The sequence below is a fragment of the Theropithecus gelada genome, chromosome 12 (genome assembly GCF_003255815.1).
Source record: "Theropithecus gelada isolate Dixy chromosome 12, Tgel_1.0, whole genome shotgun sequence".
Taxonomy (NCBI): domain Eukaryota; kingdom Metazoa; phylum Chordata; class Mammalia; order Primates; family Cercopithecidae; genus Theropithecus; species Theropithecus gelada.
This window is the reverse complement of record NC_037680.1, coordinates 83,347,931-83,374,819: the sequence shown is the minus strand read 5'-3', so window position 1 is coordinate 83,374,819 and position 26,889 is coordinate 83,347,931. Positions and strand designations below refer to the sequence as shown.

Below are 26,889 nucleotides of genomic sequence, written 5' to 3'. Positions count from 1 at the left end.
TGTGGCTTTCCACACAATTCTCCCTGAAAGTGATTATTAGAGTTATAGGGCACAGGAAGGGGCTTTGGCTTAGCTCAGCAGTACAGGTAGGTCCCTACACAGCAACAACCAGGGAACAGTCAACAACAGCTGTTTCTCATCTCACCAAGTGTTGATCCCCCACCTTTTGTTTTCTGCTCTTGTGATAATGAGATATCTCTCTCTCTCAGATATAAATAATCTTTACAGGGCCTAATCCACTTATATACACAGTGATAAAGGCTTTTCCATTTTTCCCCAAAGAAACATGCAATTCAAGCTGTGAGCTAGGCCAGGCCACTGTTTTGAGGTCCTGCTACAGAATAGTGTGCTCTTCTCTCCAAACACTGCAATGATAAATTTGGCATTGCATGTGGCTAGATGGCAAAGATGTGTAATAGACTGTTTTCCAGGCCTTTGAAACCGGGATTTCTTAATGCCAAATGAGGCATAAGCCTGGGCATGATCCAAATTTATTTTTCTTGAGGCATACTTACGAAAAAGTTCAAGGAAGCACTATAAAATAAGAGTATGACAGTACTATAATGTTCAATGACTTTTGTAGCAGTGGAACACTAAGAAAAATTTTGCTTGAATTAGGTCCGCCCAAACGAAAATATATTTCTTACTAGATGCCACATGCATGACTTACTATGTGGGCAATATTTTATTAATACCAAAACAATAAATGTAAATATGAGTTGTCCATTTTATGTGTGTGTTTTTGAAAAGAAACTGATGCCAAAACTATTTCACTAAACAAGTTCAACTCTATAAATATACTAAGAGAAAAGATGTATAATTTTATAATACTATTTCAAGTTAAAGGCACTCAAAAACTGTAGGCTTACTCATTACATCTTAATATGATAACAAATTAGCAGAAAATGTTGAATGTATTTAAATCATCTTTGGTTTCTTTAATCAGCTTCTAAAAATAACACTTTAGCTGGCTGAAACATATTGAATCCAAAATCCCAAATATAAAACATATAAAGTTTATAATTAAGGCAATTATTCAGATAGTTCAGGGCAAAAACTTCCTCTTTTGAGTAACCAGATGGAGGCAAAGTGGGTTTTGAATTTGGGTAATGGTCTTATTTCCCACTTAAATTTGTTTCTGTAAATCTGGCTCAAACTTAATTGATCACAGAAGGCATAGGAGGCCTTACCTACAAATCATAATCATCAAGCCACTATAGCATGAAAAGGTATAAAAAGCAATTATACAATGATTCTGAAGTGTAGAAATCCCAGCCTGGATAAATCACGTTTCAAAATTTTGATCACAATTAAAGTTTATTTGTGAATACCCAGTGTGCCTATTTAAACAATCTTAGTTCAGTAAGCAGTGTGCAATCCAAACTAAAAGGTCACTAACAAAACACACCAGGCCTACCTATCAGGTCAATATTTAGTCCTTCATTAAAAATACTAAGTGTCACAAAGCCATATTTTTCAAATTCTGATTTAAAACCAATTCAGTTGGTTGAGGATTACACAAATACTTTTAAAATCTGTTTTTATTAAACTATAAAGCTTTTCAAATCACAAAGCTACATATACTATGTTACATACGAAAAATACATGTAATGATTGCGTGATTACTCAGGTGGTGAAAATTTCAAAATATCAGTGGACTACAAACAAGTTTTAAACAGATACAAGCAATTTACATCCACTTATTTCCAACTACATGGTTTCCTCGATGTCCTGTGTAGAAATGAATGTATCTCAGAGTGCCTGGTCTTATAAGCTGGACTGTCTTCTACTGAAGAACTTCTTTGTTTTCCTTAAAAATCAGTGTATATGAATTCCTTCTACATTTCCCACTTGCCTGAAAATGACAGTTAAGGGTCCGTGTTTCTTCACTTCTAACCCATTTCTGAATAAAAAGACTTACATTTTGCAGTTTGACTGATAGAACCTAAGCTCTTGTAGCAGGAACTCAAAACTTGGTTATGTAAGCAGAAAAGAGAAGTGCCAGAGCCACTGAGAAGAAGACATGCGGCATTGCTTACTTAAATCCCCAGCCTGTGCCCCCAAGGACAATAGCTGCTACCAGGATGGCACCAGCGATGGAGCCTATTATGAGATTGGTGGCACTAGGACCTGTGACAAAGGATCATGGGAAGAGAGTCATATGAACCAACCACTTTCGTTACCACAAGGGAAAGGCAGTTAAGCAGTTTCAGGAAGTAAATATCCTGTGTAAAAGACGGCTAAACATTTAAAATTGCCTTTATTTACTTAGCTTAATTGCACTTTAGATGCCATGGTGAGCGTTAGTTGGATTTACATGCCTTTAAATCTAAAGTTTCTGTACCACTGATAATTCAGTTCCATTAAATTCACCTTTCACAGAATTGGAAGCAAATAGGCCCCACTTACTGTCTTTACACATCCTTCTTCTCTTCCCTTTTCCAAGTATCATGTATCAAATAAGTAAAAGCACATAGAGAACACCATTGCATTCAGATTAGCTCCATCTGACTGACAAATGGGGGCATGGAGGAAAGGAAACACATTCTGCTACAATGCCCTTCCAAAAAGCACCTAAAAGTGGTCGGAATGCTAACTTTTTAATTCCCCACTTGGAGACAGTTAAAATTTAGCAGTCAGAAGGAAGTCATCACTACAGATCTGACTTTTGAAGCCTTGCTCTCAAAGATATACTTCTTCACAGTCCTTACAGTGGTAAAGACCAAAATGGGGTTCCAAAGGCAAGATACAAGGAAGCATAAATCTCATTTGGGTAACTTTGGGGAAATGGTAAAAAGATTCCTTAGATTCAACTGAGAATAGCTTTAAAGTTCCCACTGTTATTAACAGAACTTTGAGGCTTAGAGATATAAAAAAGCAGAGAGCCAAAGGACAGTAAGAAAGAAAAGACAAGGTGGCATTTCTATCAATTGCTAAGGGTAAGAGCTAATCCATATTCTAGTAACTCCTGTCCACTCACTCACTCCTCTCCTTAAGCTCAGCATTTTAAAATCTAAGCAACTTTAAACCTAGTATAATAATTACTTTAAATATCCCATCCTTCAGGATGCTAATATGCAGGTACAATGTCCCCTAACAACAAAATACTTTCAGTCCTATCTATCCCTGCTCCAAGAATCACAAAGCCAATGTTGCCAGTTTCTCTAAAATCCCTGAGTTTTGTGTATACATTCATTTCTGTGTAAAAAATTCTCTTTTCTGCTCACATCAGTGCCCTCAACTGTGTACATAAATGGATGTCATTTTTGGTGGCACTCAAATTGCATATGCATAACGTGTTTTTACTCAGAGACCACCCAGGGCTTGGTGGGCAGGTAGAGAACAGCTGCAATACAGTCTCAGGGGTGCAGGTCTCTTCAGGCTCCTGGGCTTGTGACATGCTCTTAAGACTAACCAATGACCATCTAGAGAACGAATCCCAGTTGCCTTTAGAGATACATCACTAATAATAATAATAATGAGAGCCATAAAAATAGTTTAGCTACTGTATTGTGCACTTACTATGTGCCGGACACAGTTCTGAGCACTTGACATATAGTATCTCATTTGATCTTCACAAAAATCATATGAGGTAGGAACTATGACTATCCTTGTTTAATGGATGAGGAAACAGAGGCTTCTAGAAGTTAGTGAGTGATAGTGGCAAGATGTGAACACAGATTTGTTTGACTCTAAAACATATCCTATAAGTCAAGGATCAGCAAACTAGAGCCCACAGACCAAATCTAGCCCCACTGTCTGTTTTTGCAAAAAAGTTTTATCAGAACCCAGCCATGCGCATTCATTTACATATTGTTTATGGCCGCTTTCATGCTAAGACAGCATTGTTGAGAAGTTGTGACAGACAACCCTGTAGGCTGAAAGCTAAAACTATTTACCATCTGGCCCTTTACAGAAAGTTTGCTAACTTCTGTTTTAATGAAACTTTATTCCATTTACATGTATTTCCTCCCCACGTTTCAACAGAGAATCAAATTTCAAAACAAACATTAAAAAATATATAACCATGTACATACTCTATGCTTTGGATATGATTTGCACTTAGTTAGCTTCAGAAAACATAGGTTAGGATTAGAATCAATACATAACTCATGAAAAATGATTCCTGACTTATAAACTAAGGAGTAGAAATTAAAAAAACAAAAACAAAAAACTGCCCATGGAATTCTTAGTGACTGAATGAACATTACTCTGTCAGTTAAACTAAGAAATGTTAAGACAATCTATATTGTACTACATTATTTTTTTAAAAAACTATATTTACTCCTTGAGCAATTATGGTAAAACTTGGAATTTGAAGGGAAAAAAATCAGTAAGCTAAAAGACAACTAGTGCTCATAAACTAGGAATAACAAATCTATCTTTAGAAAAAATATATATACACTTACACAGACTTACCTGTCACAATTAGAAATAGTCACAAACGAACAAAACTGGAAATGACTGATGAAAACAAATGCTGATAACAAGGACTATATGTTACAAGAAAGGCCTCTTTGATTTTACCTATCTCTAAGACTTAAAGGAAGGATTATTAAATTCATCCTTTCTATTAGTACATTTAAGGACACCAAAGTTACAGCCAATGTATAATGTTAAAAAATGCATTTGGGATGATTTTCAAAAAACTACCATTTGTCAAGGAGGAATTTCACATAAATGCATGCATGGAGCTGGCCCTGAAAGAGGAATGTTTCTTCTGTATATAACCCAGTCAACAGATCCAAGGGGAAATTTTACAGGACAAAGTTCTTGTCTCTAAATATTTTTATCCCTGTTATGGTCTTTGTTTTCTAACACACAAGGAGAAACAAAATCTCTTTTCTAGTATTTCTAGCTTCCCCTGTGCTAACCAGCTTCATAGTCCATAGTGATAAGTTGTGAGTTGGAAGATCAAAGTCTGGTCAAAGTCCCTGAATCCAGGAGAAAGAAGGCTCATGTCATCTTCAACACAAGGTGTGAACTATGAACCTGCTTCCCTCTTAATGCTATTTTGGTGCCTGGGTCTCCCAATTCCAGTACGTAAGAGGAGCACCCATTTGTTTTAACCAATAGAACTAAAGAAAAACTTGTCTGATATTCACAATAAGCCCATGATTTGGGGTGGCTGAGTAAAAGATATCTAGTGATTCCTGAAGATACTAATAATTCATTCCTGGGCCACTTTGAAGTGTCACCACCACCAGAGTAGATAGAAAAGACTGTGTAAAGGGTTATGTCTGCCATTCTTAAATATTCTTTTTCTAATTAGAGAGAGAAGAAAAAAATCATGATAATATTTTAATCTACAGATTAGCAATCCTAGGAAGCAGTGTCCCATGGAGAACTGACAGCTATTCTGAGGATGTGGATCAAGTACAGAGCACCCTAAATCAAAGCATCAGGAGAACTGTATTTCTGTGACAGCTTAATGGGCAAGTGGCACACAATATATTTATTTACACCCTGGCTACTTTTAAGACCAACCCACCAGGTGATTTGCAGCTGTTCACTTATGGTTATACAGGTTTGGATTAAATATTTTTTCATTCTTAATGCTCCTTGCTTCCAAATATTTATGTAGACTTCAATTTTGAATTATTAACCTATTTTACAGGAAAAATAGGAAGGCAGTATGCTAAATATCTCCTTTTTAAAAAGTTAAGCTGCAGCCTCCTATGTCATTCTAAATACATGAAGAAAACATTAGTAGTTATCATTTTTATCACCTTTAAAAGGTGCTATAACTGTTGATAATTTCTAGTTATATATGTAAGTTTATTTGACTGGCACAGATTAACTTTATTACAAGAATCCTAAGAAAACACACACATAAAAGTATCTTTGCCAATAAATGGTTAAAAAAAAAGTCTGTATTTTAAAATTACTTTTACAAAGTGGAGGAGCAATGGAAGTGTTGGGACTCTTGCCTTAATTGTGAAGATATCGGAAGCACACCCAGTGTTATGTTATGCCCCACATTGTTCCAGACAGGAGAAGGTTCTACAGGACAAAAGAAAACCACAGGACACAAGCAATATCCAAGTCACACCACAAGGTGCACTACCACAGGAAACACGGTCAACAGGACGAGACATGGGGTCAGGTACAGGCATCGCCTCACACACCAGGCACCACACAGAAACACTCTGAAACTGGCAAGGATGCTTACTCTATTCCCCACCCTGTGCCTCCAAAAATCACCCCCAGGGCCAGAATGGTGCCCGCCACGGCCCCTATTAGCCTGCTTGTGGCCATATTCACTGTGTGGAGGGAAAACGGAGATTTTTTAACAAAGGAAATTACACACTAATTTCACTAACATACAAAATAATCTATTCAGGACATGCTTTGAAAGTTGGCTAAATATTGAATTTTTTTTGCTGTAAGATTTGAAATTAAGATCTACATACACATTGAAGATATTTGAGGATAACTGTGAATTTACCTTCAAACTCCGCACATCCTAATTTTAAAAAACATAATTATCTTATACATATTTATAAACACACAAATAATTCAATCTGTTATAGTTCCTACCAGATGTGAGGTAAAATTAAAAAGTAATTTAAATTGCATAACAGCAAATCTGTATTTTAATTACAAAAGTAATAAGCCAGTGGTAATTGTTTATAAAATTCTCAAACTGTAAAATATGCCTAAGAAGCTACATCTTTTCAAAATTCAGAATATATCATTCAGTTTTGTGAAGATCCTTAGAAATTCAAGACAGAATAGCTTTAAAAGTAAATACATGTTTACCTGGGAAGTTATTGAAAAGTATATTTCAAATAAGTCTGCAATGTTTGGATTTCTGTCATAGTATTTGGACATTTTGTTTTTTGTTTAGTAGTAGTCTCAAGTGGATAAACTATGCTGTGATAGAAAGTTAGGGTCTCTGGGAAACCATATTAATTGCTTCAGACCACCAAGTGGTAGATGACTACCAGAGTGAGACTCTGAATAACTTTATGTCACTGCTTCTGTGTACAGCTTTCCTATCCTGGAAAATGGGCATGGAATGAGTGGGGGTCCCCAAGGTTCCCCCTTCAAAGGCAAAATGAAGTTTGGTGTTAAAGTTGGAAGACACATTGTTTGCAGTTGTATGTCTGTGCCTGTGTGCACACAAGTGTGTGGACATACATACACTTTATCTCGTATTTCTATAGAAATCAAATTCAGATCACCTTTTCCATGAAAACAGAGATTGGCTTCAACAAGGCTGCCCTTCATGTGTATTGTGTGCTCTGAGACAGTGAAACAAAACAAAGATCCACGACTCAAAGCCACCATTTTTTAAGGCTTACAATTGGGCTCACTGACATTTTTAGTTAAATATTCTCCCAGAGGGAGAAAGAGAATCTTGGATTTCTAACCCTGTTAAGCAACTGTATACTGCTTCATCTTATCACAAGATAATAATGTAAGGGAGAAATTCTAGTTTTATCGTTGACTAAGCACAACCTGGATTCTTAAAAAAACAAACAAAAAAGATGGGGACACAACAGAGAACAGAAAAGTCCCCTAAGAGTGTTGAAGGCTAAGGGAAGAAGACCAACACTGAAGGTGGCAGCAATGTTTCCCCACTATGACAATATGTTAGAACTCAAAATCACCTGAACTACTCTGATTTTCAAGTTATGGAGGCAAATACTGGGATTGAAAGGTATTCCAAATATGAAGCCTCATTTTTAAAAAGACCTTAGAAAACCCTTGCTTTCAGAATACTAAAAATACATATTTTATAACTTTTTTTTTGAGATGGAGTCTTGCTCTGTCACCCAGGCTGGAGTGCAGTGGCACGATCTCAGCTCACTGCATCACTGCAATCTCTGCCTCCTGGGTTCAAGCAATTCTTCTGCCTCAGCCTCCCAAGCAGCTGGGACTACAGGTGCGCCCCACCACGCCTGGCTAATTTTTGTATTTTTAAAGACAGGGTTTCACCACATTGGCCAGGCTGGTCTCAAACTCCTGACCTCGTGGTCTGCCTGCCTCGGCCTCCCAAAATGCTGGGATTACAGGTGTGAGCCACTGTGCCTGGCCATAACTTTTTTTTTTTTTTTGCTTAAGTTTTAGGCATTGGTTCTCAGAGCTGCAATACATGACAGTCCTATGACTTCTGCAATTTTTATATAAGCCACGTATGCTAAATAATAGAAAAAAACCCTCTCCCATAAACTGTGATACTAAATGAATGTTAATTTTTTAGAAATTGTAAGAACTATATGAAAGATAAATAAAAATAATTTAAAAAGGCTTTTGTCTTTGCTATGGATATAATTTCTCACTGCCGAAACAAGACAAAATCATGTAGGTTTTAGAAATACAACCAGAGGAACAAGACATTTCTACAGAGGCTTCAAATGGATGTTCAAGATGAACAGATATAGTCTGTAATCTCCAATGAGAAAGAATAATTATCTCCACATTCTTAACTGATAAGTACTCTTAACGCTAAAGCAAGATAAAAGTGGGAAAAAAAGCTTTCTCAAAAGCATCCCTACCCTCCCTGTTCTCTCTCCCTTCCACTACTTTGAGTTACACAGTATCCTGCAAATACATGTAAAGTGCCATTTGATTCTTTGTCACTGTACTGAACATGGTTATCTCTTAAAGATGTGAAGATTTTCTTTTTGTCTATCCTGCTTTGCTTTTGTTCTCTTCCTTTAGAGAGCGCTGAACTTTGTTGTGGCAAGTAGGAACTTGTGCATCACCTCGACATAAATTAACTGAGTAGCTCACGGGTGGGTGGATTTTTACAGGGGACATATTTGAAAATGAAGGTTGCAGCTACTTTTCATAGCTACAAAGAATTTATCATCTCATGGAAAAAAATTCTACTTCTATACTAATTTATCTATTCTGTAATTTATTCATTAATTCACTCATTCATTACCTACTATCTTTTTTGTTGTTGTTGTTCAAGGAACTATGCTGGACACATGATGATATATCTTATTTTCCTTCTCATCCTACCAAACCTGGAGATGGAACTCTTACAGCTTCTAGCTGACAACACAATCCTTGTATTATGAACTTAACTTTGCTCCCTAACTCTTTGATACACTTACTTTTCAGTATAACGTGTTTGTGGAATCTGTTTATTACCTAGCAGAATGTTTTCATTTTTGTTTACCTGCTTATTTCCATTACTTGCTGGTTTATTTTTAGTCTTGGTCCCTGCTATCTAGGTTTACTTGTGCTAAAAGATAGAATTTTTGGTAAGTATAAAATATCAAAAACTATAAATTTTATCCTTTTCTTAAGATTTTCTACTTTATATGTAGAATTCCTTTATAGACAAGTCATGCTTCAGACATTTTGAAAATGTGCTGTTTTGAAATTGAGTGGGTTTTTTCCCCCTTATTTTTAGAGAGTTTCTCAAATAAGAAGGTGCATTATTTTCCCACATAATTCCAAAGGGGGTTAAAATCCTGTATCTTTTAATACTTCACAGGCAGGAGGCATCAGAGTCATCATTTGTATTCCATGGACCAAAGTTCTTTCTTCAGGGATTTATTATTCCACTACAATTCAAGACTAGAAAAGTAAATACTAAATAAACTCTTTATGTACTAGTGTATAATATTGGTATGTAGCTCCGTATTTCAATACATTATACGTACAATCAGATCTCCTTACTCTTTTCCAAAAAAGAAAAAAACAAGTTCATTTTTAGACACATGGACAAATGTCTAAAAGGATGCAAAATAAATAATTTCATGTAAGGATATATTTCAGTTTATGCTGTCAATGAAAATAGTTTTTCTGAACTGAAACAAAATAAATTCACAGGTATTAAAAAATTTTTAAACTTAATATATCCTTGGGTTATTGATAAGGCCATTGTTATTTGAAAAAAAAAATCCAAGTAGCACATAATTATACATAAGCATAATCATATATGATAAGGATAACTTCTCATATCTAATCATCTAAATTATAAAATCAAAGATTTGTGCACTGACAAAGATAGTCACCAAAAGGATATATTGTAAAAGGTAAATGTAAACACTAAATACTCCTCAAGGTTAATACTTTAGAAAGCAAGATTTCAAAACTATTGTTTTAAAAATACTAAACGCTAATAATACAATACTTCCTTTCTTATCTAATTCCATAAAAAGCACCATTGACAAGTAATGGATCAGCTAATAAGCCTGATTACTACCTAGTTACTGTTTCGCTTTCTACTAGCTATTATGCTATAAGAACTAGTAGAATAACTTAACATTCAGCTTTTTTGTTTGTTTGTTTTTGAGAAGGGTCTTACTCTCTTGCTCAGGCTGGAGTGCAGTGGTGTGATCTTGGCTCACTGCAACCTCTGCCTCATGGGATTAGGTGATCCTCCCTCTTCAGCCTCCCAAGTACCTAGGACTACAGGCACATGCCACCACACCGAGCTAATTTTTTTATTTTTTTGTATAGATGGGGTTTTTCCATGTTTCTCAGGCTGGTCTGGAATTCCTGGGCTCAAGCAATTCACCCACCTCAGCCTCCTTAAAGTGTTGTGATCGGGATCACAGGCATGAGCCACTGTGCCTAGCCTCATTATTCAACTTCAAAACAGGAGTGTGAAATAACAGAAAAAAGCATTTGGCTCAAGATAAGGTGATTATGCTATATTCTTGGCTCTGCCACTCACTCACTGTTAACCCTGAAAACTCAATTTTTATTTGTAAAACAAGGGGTCTAGACTGAATTGTTTCTAAGGCCCTTTTTATCTCTGATTTGATGAGTGTGGTTGTGATAAAAAGGTCTGACCAAAGCTTCCCAGGAATAATATCTCTGCCCACACATACCACTGAAAACATCAGCCATGTCCCAGTTTCTCTTCCTTCTTACAATGGTGATGTAAACTATCACATGAGAAAATATCCACTGTATTCTACAGTAGCACCTTGAGAAGGTGTCTATATACAGACAACAATTAGGGTACTTGATGTGGATCTCCCTGTAACAGGAGAGAATTCTAGGTCTTAGAGTTAAAATACATTCTGTCCTTGTAGAACAAAGCAAAATAATTTTCTATAATGATTTCAGTGGAAATAAGTTGAGAGAAGGACTAGGCTTTAAAAATATAAAAAATTAAAAATAAAATTAAGACAGGGTTTTTGTATGTGAAATAAACAACAATGTAGAAAAAATAAAGTAACGTGACAAAAATCCTTTTAAAAAAATCCTTGCTCACATGGGTTGTGCTTTGATATCCTATTTCTTGTCTTTCAATAGTTTGGTTTGAGAAGTTGGCGTGAATAATCTAGCAGGCCTTAAATTATGGGTCCATAGCGGACAACTGGAGCAAGTACAGGGTGACTATAGTGGCAATGCTTTCAGGTATGCTTTCAGTCCCCACACAGGAGAGGTTGAATTTCCTATTCTTCCAGGAACTTACAGTTAAAATAAATACCCAAAACACGTCAGTTCATTTCTGACATTCTCAAATCAATGAAGATGGAGTCATAATATTCGCCTTCATTTTTACTAATTTGGTCTTGATCCAAAGGGCAGTTGGGTACAATTTATCTTTTATGTCCATGTTCATGATTTTTTAAAAGGCCGTATTTTCATTATGCTTCTTGAATTTTTTCCTCTATATAATGGAAGCACATTGAAATTAAATAAAACTAAGTATTTTTAATACTCTTACTGCACCTATACAGAAAACCTTCATCTATGGATATGATGGGCCACTGTGGGTGGTGCCCATTATAAACGGCAAGCATTTGGGGAGGGCCCAAACACTGTGCTCAATCAGGCAGGCGCCAATCAAACCAGTTGGATCATGAGAAAAAAGACACAACATGCAGTTTTTTGTTTTTGTTTTTGTTTTCTGAGACAGTGTCTCACTCTGTTGTCCAGGCTGGAGGGCAGTGGCGTGATCTCGGCTCACCACAAGCTCCGCCTCCTGGGTTCACACCATTCTCCTGCCTCAGGCTCCCAAGTAGCTGGGACTACAGGCGCCCGACACCTTGCCCGGCTAATTTTTTGTATTTTTAGTAGAGACAGGGTTTCACCATGTTAGCTAGGATGCTCTCGATCTCCTGACCTCATGATCTGCCCGCCTCGGCCTCCCAAAGTGCTGGGATTACAGGTGTGAGCCACCGCGCCCAGTCACAATATGCAGTTTTTGAGAAAAATCTTAGTGTCCCACACACTGCTGAGCCTACAGTCAATAAAACACTGATTGTTTTAATAACTTGAGTCCATTACCTATTACTCTTCAGCAAGGCAACAAAACAAATGAATATGGACAAACTGAAAAGCGGCACTAGCATGTCGCATCTCATTTCCTTTACATATTTTGAAAGAGTGTAATATTTATGAAGTGTCTGTATGCCAAGCATATGTTATCTTTTAAATAGTAGACAGTCAATAGATATTTGCTAACTGAATAAAAAGAAAAACACATAATTTATCACTTGGAATCTTCTTTTAACCTGACAATCAAAAACAAAACAATATAATCTACAACAAAGTTTTTTAGTTTCTGTTTTACCAGTAGATTAATAGAGTTTTTAAAAGAGGTTAAAAAGATACAGATAGCTATTATAGATAAAAGCTATTATTTACTTGTACTAAAATTGCTTGATTTTTCTGGAAATCTAAACATTTGTAAAAATAACTAGGTCATTTATTTCATTTAATGACTTATTTTCAATTTAATCAAAATTATTAGAGATTCATAAGGTTTTTAATAATTTTAGAACCAATGAATACCTTTACAATGACTACACTGTCTTCATTAAGAATGGAAAAAGAAAACATGCAACAGGAAAGAAGCATACCAGAATGCTTATCTCTTTTTTCTTTTTTTGAGATGGAATCTCGCTCTGTTACCCAGGCTGGAGTACAATGGCACGATCTTGGCTCACTGTAACCTCCCCGTCCTGGGTTCAAGCAATTCTCCTACCTCAGCCTCCCGAGTAGCTGGGATTACAGGCATGCACCACCACACCCAGCTAATCTTTGTATTTTTACTAGAGATGGGGTTTCACCATGTTGGCCAGGCTGGTCTCAAACTCCTGACCCCAGGTGATCCACCTGCCTGGGCCTCCCAAAGTGCTGGGATAACAGGTGTAAGCCACCCTGCCTGGCCTCTTTTTGGGGGGGATGAGTAGGGGACTCAATGTCTCACTCTGTCACCCAGGCTGGAGTATAGTGGCACAATCTTGGCTCACTGCAACCTCTACCTTCTGGGTTCAAGCTCAATTCTCACGCCTCAGCTTCCCAAGTAGCTGGGATTATAGGCACGTGCCATCATTACCGGCTAATTTTTGTGTTTTCAGTAGAGATGGGGTTTCACCATGTTGGCCAGGCTGGTCTCAAACTCCTGACCTTAGGTGATCCACCTGCCCTCGGCCTCCCAAAGTCCTGGGATTACAGGCATGAACCACTGTGCCAGGCCCAATAATGCTTATCTTGAGCACCTCTGAGTTTTAATATTTTCTGTATTTTCAAATTTTTCTTCAGTAAGTTATGTATTCCTTGAAGGATCAAAAAAGTTGTTTTTTTTTTTGTTTTTTTTTTTGTTTTTTTTTAAAAGATAGTGTGGGATGCTACCACATTAAATGGAGAGAGCAAAGCAAAACAAAACAAAAGGCAGCTATGAGTACTCTTTCTCTAGAACGTGGCTTTCTTTACTGAATGCCTCCAAAGATTTTTAGGCATGGGTGGGTGAAGGAACAGGGAATAGATATTATAGAACTAGACAATTAATAATCCTGTACCCTACTTAAAGAAAAAAGGCAGAGTCTAAGTAAATTTAGCTCTTGGACTCTTTGAGGCATCTTTATACATCACTTGAGGAAACAGTATCTAGATCTTAAAAAAAAAAATCACAGACACACTGTGGAGAGAAAATCTGGAAAGAATGAACCTTGGCTCCTCTTGTTACAGCTTAAATCTTCTCTAAATCTAACTTCAGAAGGTGGATCCAAGAATTTTTTGTTCTAGTTTTAAAGTAACAAAAGACTAAGTGTAAAAGTGGAATACGTTCCCTTTTAGAAATAGAAGGAAGAGAACAGAAATAGACTGTGAGGGTGTGATTATGATTCTTACAGAATTTTAATATCATGGGCATATTAAGCAAATGCATAAAATGTGTTTTAACACACCCACTATTACTGAACAATTCACATGTGTCTGAATCAGCCTAAATCTCTTCAGGAATTGAGGACTACAGAGTTTTATCTGTATCTGAAATCATCTTTGCCCACATAAACGATACTGACGTTCAGAGAGTTTCAATAAATTTTCATCCAAAACTAAGCGGATCAAAATGGTACTAATCCTATATGCATTTTCCAACCTGTCAGAGAAAAGCATGGCAGTTACGTACAAAAAAAACTGTTAGCAGTACCATGATAAAGAAGCTGATGTACAATGTCATCCCTGTATATAAAAACTGGTTCTAGTATTTCCTTGGCTTCTCAGGTACAATGTAACAGATGCTGTAGTAAGCCTGTTTGTGACTGATGGTTTTTCTAGATCTTTGAAAATTGTATGAGGGGTTGGGAATCGGGAGAATAATGAAAAATGATTACCATACTCCTGATAACACAGACTACATTAGAAGATTATGTAAGAGGCCGGGCACGGTAGCTCACACCTGTAATCCCAGCCGAGGTGGGTGGATCACGAGGTCATGAGTTTAAGATCAGCCTGGCCAAGATGGTAAAACCCTGTCTCCACTAAAAATACAAAAATTAGCCAGGTGCAGTGGCAGGTGCCTGTAATCCCAGCTACTCAGGAGGCTGAGGCAGGAGAATGGCTTGAACCCGGGCGGCAAGAGGTTGCAGTGAGCCAAGATCACACCACTGTATTCCAGCCTGGGCAACAAAGCGAGACTTTGTCTCCCAAAAAAAGAAAGATGATGTAAGAGGGGCGGGCGCAGTGGTTCACACCTATAATCCCAGCACTTTGAGAGGCCAAGGCGGAAGGATCACTTGAGGCCAGGAGTTCAAGACCAGCCTGGGCAACATAGCAACACCCTGTCTCTACAAAAAATAAAAAAATTAGCCGGGCATGGTGGCAGGATTCTTGGGCCTTACAGTTTGAGGCTTCAGTGAGCCATGATTGTGCCACTGCACTCTTACCTGGGTGACAGAGCAAGATCCTGTCAAAAAAAAAAAAAAAAAGATGATATAATGGATGGGCAGAGAACAACAGTCTGATATCAGGCACTTGGGACTTGGGTCCTGGTCCCAGCCTTGTCTCTCACTACCTCGGTGACTATAGTAAGTGACCTGACCTCAGGGTCTGGGCCTTCTCATCTGCAAAAATAGAGAGTGGTCCTAAGTGGCCCCTGAGTCTCTTTCTAATCCCCAAATTCTAATTTATCTCCTCTTAATGACTGATTAAAACAAAGGTCCAGATCTTTCACATTTTCTTTGAAGAATGAAAGTTTTGTGAAGAATTCCAATTCCTTCCTAGTCAAAAGAGTGTTCAAAAAGAGCTTGGAAGGTGACAACTTCCTTCTGGGGAGATTCCGACACTGAAAAGTAACCAGAGTCTCATGTCAGCCAAAAAGATTTGATCTATTAGAAAAATGGCATAGCTTAGACAAACTACAAAATAATTTGTGACTATGGAAAGAGAATAAGGTTGAAAGAGAAAAAGAATACTGTATTAAAGAAAATGTGTATATTTACTTCTTTCCAGTCTCAGTTCCGGACTAAGAAGTAATTCAAACACATTTTAAAAATATGATATAACAGAATCCTTAATTCTGCAGTAACATAAATTATATACTTCAAAGGCAAAAAGAGATATCCTTATGTGTCTCCTCTTAAGTCGATGAGAATGTTATATTGATGCATTGGAACAGTGTCGATGAATTCAGTATTCCATGAATTGAAACCAAAATCACACAAACCCTTGGGTCCTTCATCCTTGGGGGGGTGAAGGTTCCTGACTGGATCCCGGATACTGCAATCTGTCCCTGCCCAGGTGAAATCACAAATGCAGGTGGCTTCATTACTACACACCTGTGAAGAAAAAGGAACAGATACAGCATTTTCACTGTATTTTGTAGAATAATGGTGATAGATGTAAAAGAGACATGGGGGCAGGGAGGAAGCTTTAAAAGCTATTTGGAATTTCTTTTTAAAGTTTCCCATGGTTGTGATCACTAGATATGAAGTAATAATGCATAGATCATATTGTGTAACATTTTTTCCATTAATTAAAGAAAAAGATTAAAAGGAAGAAATTCTTCAATTATTTATTATTATTCTCAAATTAAATTGAATTATTCATGTTATTCTTAAACTGAATCATGATATTACTGAAGTATACAAATGTCTGATAAGATACTTTTTCCTACTTTGTTCAGAAGTAGCTGTTTCTAGGAACACACTTTAAAAACATATATACTTCATTCAATAAATTAATAGATAGTGGGCTCAAAAGCATTGCTGGAGATAAAAGGCCAGGAGACATAAATCACCAATGCCTTGTATGACCTCACTATCACCATGTCCAACACCAAACTCACTTGGCGGCACTTTCCCTGCCCAACAAGCATTCCCCCCGACCCCATCCCAGCACCCCTAGACCCTGGCAACCCTCTTTTCTCAGTCAGCCAAGCTGAGGACCCCAGAGGGATCTTTGTCTCCTTCCTCTTTCTCCAGGGACCCACCAGCATGCTGGAATGGAACTGTAATCTAGATGAAATAAATAACAATCAGCAAACTAGACACAGGAATGTTTAAACCCTTATCTCCCTGAGAAATACATTCAGGGACAGATTACTAGAGATGATAAAATCAAACAAGGAAGCTTTTTAATCTGAAATATTCTAATGCCATGATTGCGATTGACAAGGCTGAATGTGGCCTTTTCGTTGTTGTTGTTGTTATTGTTGTTGAGATGGAGTCTTGCTCTGTCGCCCAGGCTGGAGTGCAGTGGCTTGATCTCGGCTCACTGCAAGCTCCGCCTCCCGGGTTCAAGCGATTCTTCTGCCTCAGCCTCCCCAGTAGCTGGGACTCCAGGGGTCCACCACCACACCCAGCTATTTTTTGTATTTTTAGTAGAGATGGTGTTTCACCATGTTGGCTAGGAGAATGGCTGAAGTCCAGCCACTGTGACCATGCCAGACCATGAAGGTTCCAGCTGTCACATTGATACCTACTTACCCCATGGCCCGAACAGACTTTACCCTTGGAATCAAGTGGACAGCTGCTCATATTTAGGGCTTGAATTTGTAGGCACTTCCGATCTAAACACATCATAGACGGGCCACATGGTGTTCCATCTTCTACATAGCCCACATCCGTATCATCATCTAAAACTACATGAGCACCACTAAAACAAGAAAGATATCCATATAACCATTCGCACCACACTTAGAAATATAACATCAACACGAATGAGACTTGCTCTTCATGAAACTGAAGAGGCTGTCAGTGGATGTGGATTTCTCCTAACATTTTCTTACTCCTCTTCTTCTTCCCCTTTCCCTACCTTTCCTTAATAAAACAGCATGAAAAAGAAACTCATTATCATTATTAGAAAACACAGCAACAAGAAAAATGTCATTTGCACAAAGTATATTCTAAATCTTCACTTGTTTTCAAGACCCAACATTAAGACTAAAGGAGAAGTATCTGTATGAGAACAAAAGCAGCAAATATATTAGTAGCTCTCCAAGGCTTTCAGATGTAGCATAGTAAAAAAAAAAGCAGATGATGAACAAAAACAGCAAATAAAAAATATTTTGAAAAATATTATTCTTACTTCAGAAGATCTGACTATCCATAATTGAAAAAAATAAACAAACCAGTTATTTCCTATTGATATTTACAGACATGCCTAGCGTAATGATGGGGATAACATTCTAAGAAATGTGTCATTAGTCAATTTCGTCTTTGTGCAAATGTCATAGAATGAGCTTACACAAACCTGGATGGTATAGCCTACTATACACTGTCTAGTCTATACAATAGACTAGACAGATGGTCTAGTCTATTGCTGCTGCGCTAAACTCCTGTATAGTATGTTACTGTACTGCATACTGTGGACAATTATAAAACAATGGTAAGTACTTGCCTATCTAAACATATGTAAATATAGAAAAGGGGCAGTATGACTTTTCTATGTTTAGATATGTTTAGATAGGCAAGTACTTACCATTGTGTAAAAAATTTCAGTCAATGGCAGACCACATATATGACAGTGGTTTCATAAGATTATTTCATGTGTTTTAGTGCTTACTTCTAAAATTTCAAAGTTGGGAATAATTTGAATTTGAATGATAATGCTATAGTCACTAACAGAATATCTTGCTGAATATTTAACAAATATGCTAGTTTAGTATATACAACAATATAATTTAACAAGGCTATTTTATCTAAAGGCATGAAAACACACATTCAAATAAAGCTTGTATACGTCAAAGTAACTAGCTTTAGAGACTACAAATTTATTCCAGGAGGGCTCTCACTGTCTGAGACCCTGTTAGAATTGTCTTCAGAGCCATTTAAAAGCCAGGAAAGAAGTAACCATTTGACCGAGACAGCATTATCCAATTTAGTACCCAATCAATTTCCTAAAATTACTTTTGGATCATCCCAAATCTTGTATTATCTCACTTAAGGTGAAGATATGGTACTCTAAGGATACTAAAAGTTTGCAGACGCTGAAGGCAATTCTGTAGGGGGAAGGCCAAAAGTGTTTTAGCAACAACATTGAGTAAGAAACTAGTATCTTAGAATTATGACTACTTTGAAGGAAACAATACCTATTTGGAATATAATATGACTCCCTGGATAAACAAAAATAAGCCTCGTATCTACATGCCTTGTACTCACAGACAACTGGATATCAAATGTTTGCTTATAGGTTACCTACTATTTTAATAAATATTTTCTATATGTGATTAGGTATTTGTTAAGCCATCTTCCAAACCAGACATAAACTACATAAACTGTAGCTTAAATTCTTTTTCTTTTCAGTCATAAAAAAAAAACACACACACACAGTGTTCAAATAGTGACATACTCTAATGCTTAAAACTTTAATAATGGGTTAGAATGAACACCATAATTCTGCTCTTAAAATTATGATGACAAAGAAGGGTATATTACTACTAACTAGTATAACTTTGAGCAAATGTAAGCTGCAAGTCAATATACAACTTTGTTTTTTTTAAGTGACTGTCAACATGAAAGGTGATAATAAAATCTAAGTTAACTTTCCTCTTGTAAAAACTAGAAAAATCTTTGATTTCTCATTTTTTTGAAATTTGATTTTCTGAAATTTGTAATTCTCATGGCTTATGAGGTCTTCCAACATTTAATATGTTACCTGCAGTCAATCACCCGGCCTTGATGGTAGAAGGAAGTTGGAATGATCTCACCCTGAAGTTGACCAATACGTGGAGCTCGAGTAAGATTGGTACAGAGTAAGAATCCACAGAACACATCACTGAACATGTGTAAAGAAAGCAAACAGACCAGACAAGAGGAATCAAGCTTAAAAAATCCAAACGATTCGGTCCACATTTATTAAATTTTTAAAATATTCTCTTTCTTTCTAAACAAAAACATTTGATCATATATCATTGGTAGGTAATAACCCCCTCCTTCTTTGCTAAGAGGATCACAGTTTTGTTTGGAACAGCAAAGTGCCCAGCCCTGAAAGATGGATCATGACTGCTGTCTCATCTATTCTTGGTACTCCCATTCTCGACACCCACTTTCCTATCCATTCCCCCTTCTCCTCTTCTTAGAGTTAAAAGTGGCCCCTGGGCTGTGAAGACGTGAGTAAAAGCTGGCTAGGGAGTGACTGGGAGGATTTTGTTTTTGGGATAAAAGGTTAGAGACTGACAAGGAGAAGACCTCTTGCTCCTATCCCTACTTCCTAGCTTTGAATGTGTAGCTTTTGCATCCTCTTCACAATCATGAGTTCACAAAGCATAAGGACAAAAAGCCAACACGCTAAGGGTTGCAGGATGGAGGGGCAGAAATTATCTGGGTCTTTGGTGACCTTGTTAAATTCATGCACCATAAGGACCTCTACCTCCAGTCTGTTAAGTAAACAATGACTCCTAAAAAATGGGCAAAGAATTAAAGTGGCACGTCACAAAAAAAGGAAATCCATGTCCAATAAATGTACAAAAATGTGCTAAATTCCACTTGTAATCTGGGGAAATGCAAATTAAAACCATGCTAATATATCAGGTCACACCCACCAGAACAGATAAAAGCAAAAAGTCTGATAATACCAAGTGTTGGTGAAATATGGCATAACAAAATTCTTGTATACATAATACTGATGGTAGAATTTACTAGTTCAGCCATTTTAGAAAACAGTCTGACATCATTTGGTAACACTGATAACATCCCCTATGACTTAGCAAATTTTCTACTTATGTACAGGCCTTACAGAAAGAGGTACAAATGTGCACTAGGTTACATATACAAGAATATTCATAGCAGCATGATGCCTAATAGCCAAAAAATGAAAACAATCTAAATGGTCATCAACACAGAATGGAGAACTAAAGTATAGTATATCCATTTATTTGTACATTTATAAAAGTGAAATAAATAAATAATAAAAATGAACAACAGACAGCTATACACACCACAGAAAACTCTTAAAATGCTGGACTTGAGAAACTGATAAACAAAATACAAAATAACACATGAAGCATTAGGGATGAAAACTTAGGCAGTAAAACTCTAAAGAAAAGTCAGGATGAAGGTATCTGCACTATTTCTGGGATGATGCTGCAATGTTCTATTTCTTGACCCACGTAGGAGTGACATGGGAGTTCACTTCATAATTATTTGGTAAAATGTATATTTATGTGTTGTTTATTTTTATGTTTATACATTTAACAATTTTTTAAAAACAAAGATGAGGTCTCACTATGTTGTCCAGACTGGTCTTGAACTCCTGGACTCAAGCGATCTACTCGCCTCGGCTACCCTAAGTGCTGGGATTACAAGCAGGAGCCATCGTGTCTGGCCATATATTTCACAATTTTTTCAAGTTTCAAACACATTAATTTCCCTTACTTTATTGGGGATTGGGTATTCTATTACCAGATACTAAAAAGCTATCTTTTACAATAATCTAATCCAATGCCTCTCAAACTTTTTGAGGTCATGAAACAGAGAGAGATAATCAGATTCTCTAGGACATGGAGTGAATGAATAAAGCTAATCAAATTCAAGGTGTCCAATCCCATGGATTTTGACTACTTCAGGCTCCCCTTGCTCCTATTCCCTGACACCTCAAGGACTGAGGATCAACATCTTGGAACATCTGTGCTTCACTCATGAGACATCAGATAAGAAGCTCTGTTCTCTATTATTTTGGTTTAATTTTTTAAAAATTATAGTCAAAGATTTGTTGCCTACTATGGCCTCATTCATCATCAAAGACTACATGGAATTGCAAAGTTTCGTAAAATATAACAGAGATCATTAACTGAGAATAAAGCTTCCTTAAATTCTTGCTCTGCTTCAAAATTAGGAGAATTTTCATTGCTTTAGAAGGGATGATTTCATTGTTCCACAGTAATTGAATTAACCTTAATAACCTAATTAATGAGAATTCTAACTTTCCTCAACTAATCAAAGAAATATCAGGCTGGGCATGGTGGCTCAAGCCTGTAATCCCAGCACTGAGAGGCTGAGGAGGGTGGATCACTTGAGGTCAGGAGTTTGAGACCAGCCTGGCCAACATGGTGAAACCCCACCTCTACTAAAAATACAAAAAGTAGCCGGGCGTGGTGGCAGGTGCCTGTAATCCCAGCTACTAAGGAGGCTGAGGCATGAGAATCATTTGAACCCAGGAGGAGGAGGTTGCAGTGAGCTGAGATCATGCCATTGCACTCCAGCCTGGGCGATAGAGCAAGACTCAGTCTCAATTAAAAAAAAAAAAAAAGAAAGACAGAAAGAAATATCAATGTGCTCTGAAAGTATCTCATTTCCTGAGTAAAGATGCCTTTAATATGTACTAACTAGATGCTTTTTGGAAAGGAAAAAAAATCTCTGGTGTAAATATTAGATATCTGAATAAATCAAATGTTACTACACTTGTGAAATGATAAAAAAATAGTAAGATTTCACTTTCGTCGCAAAAATATATATGGTCTACATAGTTTGCTTTTAAACTACATGTATACTACTACGTTCATAGGCCATATATTCTAGTAAAAGTAGAAAATTAAAAGCTAGTATTAATTTGTAATGCTCTGGCAAAGTATCTCGTCAGAACAAAAATGAAGTAAAATATGGCACCTGAGAAATTTTCTGAATTCTGTGGAAATGGCATGACTCTGTAGCATAGTAACAGTTTAATCTATAGCCATTTGCCTCTAGATATAATAATATCTATTACAAACAAATACTTTAAATTTTGGAATAGGTGAACACTTAGAAAAAAATCATTAGCATTTATTTTGTGCTCATTTTGCATTTGCATAATAAGGGGTTCCAAGTCCAGTGATGATGCCCTCAGAGCTGACCACTCACTGTTTGCTGCACTGAATCCACCGGTCTCCATCCTTCCCGCAGTTTCCCTTCTCAGTGCCTTCTGTATTCAGTTTTTCATAGCAGAACTTGTCAGACCCTGCAGCCTCTTTTGGAGATAGGCAAGAGAAGAAAATTAATTTTCATTTTCTTTGTTATCCATAACCAGTAATGTGCCAGTAAGTGTTTAACACCTGATTCTCCAGAACAAGGAAAAAGAACATCCTGATTTGTAGCATTTGCAAGTTTCCATGGCATAAATTCCCCATGGCTGATTTCACACTCAATGTGATGTCCATGGGCTTGCAAAATTCCTAAAAATTTAACAATTGACTCTTGCAAGCTAATACGAAAAAGTTCCAACACAACACTGGTTTTAGCCTGAGACACAAATTTCTCTCCAATGCTTGTTGGTGAGTTTGAGGATGGAAGGTGCGAATGACTATCAGCAGGAATTGGTGAAGTGACACACAGGCAACTAACATTCTTAATCTTGTTTTATATCAATATTAGGAAATTAATTACAAAGTTGTAGCCCATTGAGGTTTTATGTTGGCACCTGAGTTTTGATAATTAAAACTTTCAAAATACAAATGTCTCCATTATCTTTTCTCTGTCAAAACTAAAGCACTGAATGTAAATCAGTCAAAGAAATGATATTTGCCAAACTCTAAAATCACTCGTGCCGGAGCCCTGTTCTCCTTTTGTGTGCTTTCTTTTCCTTTGGGGTGAACCCAGCCTTGGCTAGAAAGGCAGACTCATTTCTCATTCTTCCCCCCGTCTGGCCCTCATGAACTGATATTATTAGAGAGGCAATGTAAATGTCAGGAAGAGGATATGCGCATGAACTTTTAGGGAATGTACTAAGAATCATAGCCATGTACCTGTCTGCATCTCAGGAAGTACATGCATCTCTTCACTTTGAAGTGAGACAGTAAATGACAAAATTTAAAAAATAAATCTGGGCCGGGCGCGGTGGCTCAAGCCTGTAATCCCAGCACTTTGGGAGGCCGAGACGGGCGGATCACAAGGTCAGGAGATCGAGACCAGCCTGGCTAAATATGGTGAAACCCTGTCTCTACTAAAAAATACAAAAAACTAGCCGGGTGAGGTGGCGGGCGCCTGTAGTCCCAGCTACTCGGGAGGCTAAGGCAGGAGAATGGCGTAGACCCGGGAGGCGGAGCTTGCAGTGAGCTGAGATGCGGCCACTGCACTCCAGCCTGGGCGACAGAGCGAGACTCCGTCTCAAAAAAAAAAAAAAAAAAAAAAAAATAAATAAATAAATAAATAAATAAAAAATAAGTCTGGTATTTTCCCAGGGTAAAAACCAGAAAGCTAACTTGTGTGTGTTAATGGAAAAAAGGGGGTCAAATGTTAAAACCAAGGTACAAAATAAATCACACCAGTGGCTGGATAATCACACTGTACTCAACCCAATCTTTGCAAATGAATGCAACACCCCCTTCTCTGAGAGCCACAGCCACTAAATGGCACTGCTCACTTCTGACAAGTGGCCAACTTAAGCAGTTGTTTTCTATAGTTTTTGTGACTAAGATTCACAGTTCTCTTTATTCTCATCCTTTCTAGATTTTTTTTTAAAACATCACTCCAAACTGTGCATCTCAGCAAGACTGGCAGAGAAGAACACTATAAGAGAAAATGGTATGTGTAACCACCAAGCAAGGAGATGCGACCTACTTGTTCCCCAGATGTACTGACACTGGTTGTCTCTGGTCTTGCACTCGCCATTGTAGCAGCGGCCCTGGGGACAGGAACACACATGTGAGGCACACACAGTCAGTTTGTTTTCCCCAACATTTTTACTACAATGTCTCCTTCTGGTTCACTTGGATAAAGTTTTTTCATTTCATACTCTAATATTTTTATAGTGACCAATAAGAATCACAAACATCTTCAGAATAACAGTTAAAAATTTAAAACTCTAAACAGAACTCATTGTACAGCTCTCTAAATGTAAACTAAACATCTAAAATTTGAAATTTTACAGTAAACAAAAACTGGTATATTTCTGTGAGAGAACCAAAATGATTTTTAGGTTCTTTTGTGTATGGATGGTTAGAAAACATCAAATCTGCATTTGACATCATGATACTTACCTGTAGGTTATAATATGGCTTCAGGGAACAAAAAAACTCATGACAGATTGTCATATTTTCTTTCCCACACCAGGCAGGTTGAAATTACTGAAAAATGGTCACAACTCAATAAATGAGACTCCCAGTTCTTCAGCCATTACATTCTTTTTTTTTTTTTTTCTCTCTTAATCTGGGCAATTTGTCACCAGAGGTAAATATATTTAATATTTGGCATCACATGAAGCAACTCTAAATTAGAATCCCACTATAATCATTTACTTGAGTAAAATTCCCTTCGAAGTTATATTAATATTGATCAAAAAAGGAAAAAAACTTTCCAACGAATCCTTTTAAAATTACACTTAAAATTTATAGCCCAGCATACCTGATTTTGATTGCATGCATATCCGTCTTGCTTATGAAGATTTGGTGGGCACTGCAAAATATTATCTTTTTAGTTAATATTCAGCATGCTAGGTACCTTCAGATAATGTGTATACTATATATAATGCAAGCATGGTGGATATACATAACTAGAAACATTGAGAAAAACACATGCAACTCCTTAGATTATTAATCCCATTATTTATGCTATTATTGGTAAAATAAGTAAATAAGGGCCACATAGTGCATACATTTTAAGTTTCTTCTGTTTATGGTGAGGTAGACCAGAATAACAAGTCACATTCACTTGCCTACAGAGTTAAAAGTAGAAGAGATTAAAATGGACAATGAAGGAAATGAATCAGCTTGGTACATAGGAAGGCACACATTCAAGAAACTAATTTACAAGAACTTGCTCAGCTCTCTGAAAATGTCAAATCTGCATTTGACATCATGACATTTTACCTACAGGCTACTTTAGTGAAACAGAAGAAATACTTTGCCTTTCAACGCAAAGTAAGTGCTATATCTCCATTATATTAATAGTTCTGACCTCTTCAAACTACAGACATGTTACTAGAACAGTCTGTGATGTGATGGTTATTTCTTTTTATAGGTCTATGTATCAAATCATTTTTAAAAGAAATACTTCATTTCCCCCCAAAGTTACTCTCTGTACATTTTATTGACCACATTTAAGAGAATGTAAAAAGGTCTGCTACAGTGTTTAAAACAAATACAAAAAGAAAAAAATATGCAGGCATGGCAAATAAATAAGAAACAGCAGTATGCACCGAGGTCCTCCCTCAGTCTTCACCTTCTCAGTAAACGATGTTCCATCCTTCCAATTGTTCAAGCCAAAGGCCATAGTCATCTTCTATTCCTCTCCTCTCTCACTCTCCCTCCATCTAGTCTGTCCATAAATCCTGCTAGTTCTATCTTCAAAATATAATTCCAATCTGACCCCTTTTCTCCACCCCTACTGCTCATACCCTGTCCAAGGCACCACCATCTCTCACCTGGATTACTGTAATAGCCTTCCACCTGAGTCCCTTGCTTCTACCCTAGTCACCTTAGAGTTTACATTGCTATCAGAGTGATCTCTTTAAAAAGGTAAATACCAAATCACATCGATCTTCTGTTTCCCAACTTACTCAACAACCTTACAAGCTCAACATGATTTCCTCCTACACTCTCTCATCCTGTCATCTCTGTGACATCATTTTCTGCTCACTCATGGCTGATGTGACTCCATGTGGACACGCCAGGCGTGCTGCCACCCACAGCCTTTGCCTTTGCTTTCCCGTTGTCACTCCAGATTTCTGCATGGCTCATTCCCTCACCTTTGTTAGAGCTTTGCTCAAATATCATCATCCCAAAGAGGCCTTCGTAGAACCCATGCTCTTCAAAGCTGCAGCCCCTCCAATGCTGGCACTCTCTGGGGCTGTGCCAATTTAGGATAAGGGCTTTAAGGGCTTCTTTTTTTATTATTATTAGAGAAGTCTACAAGTTTTTTTCTTTGTTTTTTTTTTTTTTTTTTTTCTTCTCCAAAGCACTTATCACCAACTGACAATTCATGTTTTACTTACTTGTTTGTTCACTGTTGCCCCATCATAATATGAGCTCTATGCAGGCAGGATTCTATGTTCTGTTTCCTACTGCTGCCCTATTATCTACACCACCACCAGGCATGTGGCAGGTGTGCAAGTACTGTGAACTGCCAGAGAACATAAACGCATGGCCCAATAACCAGATACGACTATGTAATTCTATGCTGCACATATTGAGCCATTTATCAAGTTCACCACAGAAAGATAACAGAACTGATTTAGCGTTCTTAAGAAGCAGTAATTTCCTAACAAACATTCCAAGGCAAATGTTTTGGTTCTACACCTTTCTAAAGAATAACTGACTCTCATACA

The 26,889-nt window shown here is 37.2% G+C and overlaps 1 protein-coding gene across 1 annotated transcript in view; it reads right to left on the bottom strand.

The window, feature by feature from the left end:
* Window positions 1–26,889, bottom strand: part of ADAM23 (ADAM metallopeptidase domain 23) — a 172,136-nt gene that overhangs the window by 9,103 nt on the left and 136,144 nt on the right. Inside the window, exons 19-25 of the mRNA XM_025405513.1 lie at window positions 24,969–25,019; window positions 24,186–24,249; window positions 22,491–22,596; window positions 19,309–19,428; window positions 17,139–17,307; window positions 15,878–15,989; window positions 2,040–2,130 (exon numbers count right to left, since the gene is read on the bottom strand). Of these exons, the coding sequence (XP_025261298.1) occupies window positions 2,040–2,130; window positions 15,878–15,989; window positions 17,139–17,307; window positions 19,309–19,428; window positions 22,491–22,596; window positions 24,186–24,249; window positions 24,969–25,019 (713 nt within the window). The remainder of the gene's footprint in view (window positions 1–2,039; window positions 2,131–15,877; window positions 15,990–17,138; window positions 17,308–19,308; window positions 19,429–22,490; window positions 22,597–24,185; window positions 24,250–24,968; window positions 25,020–26,889) is intronic.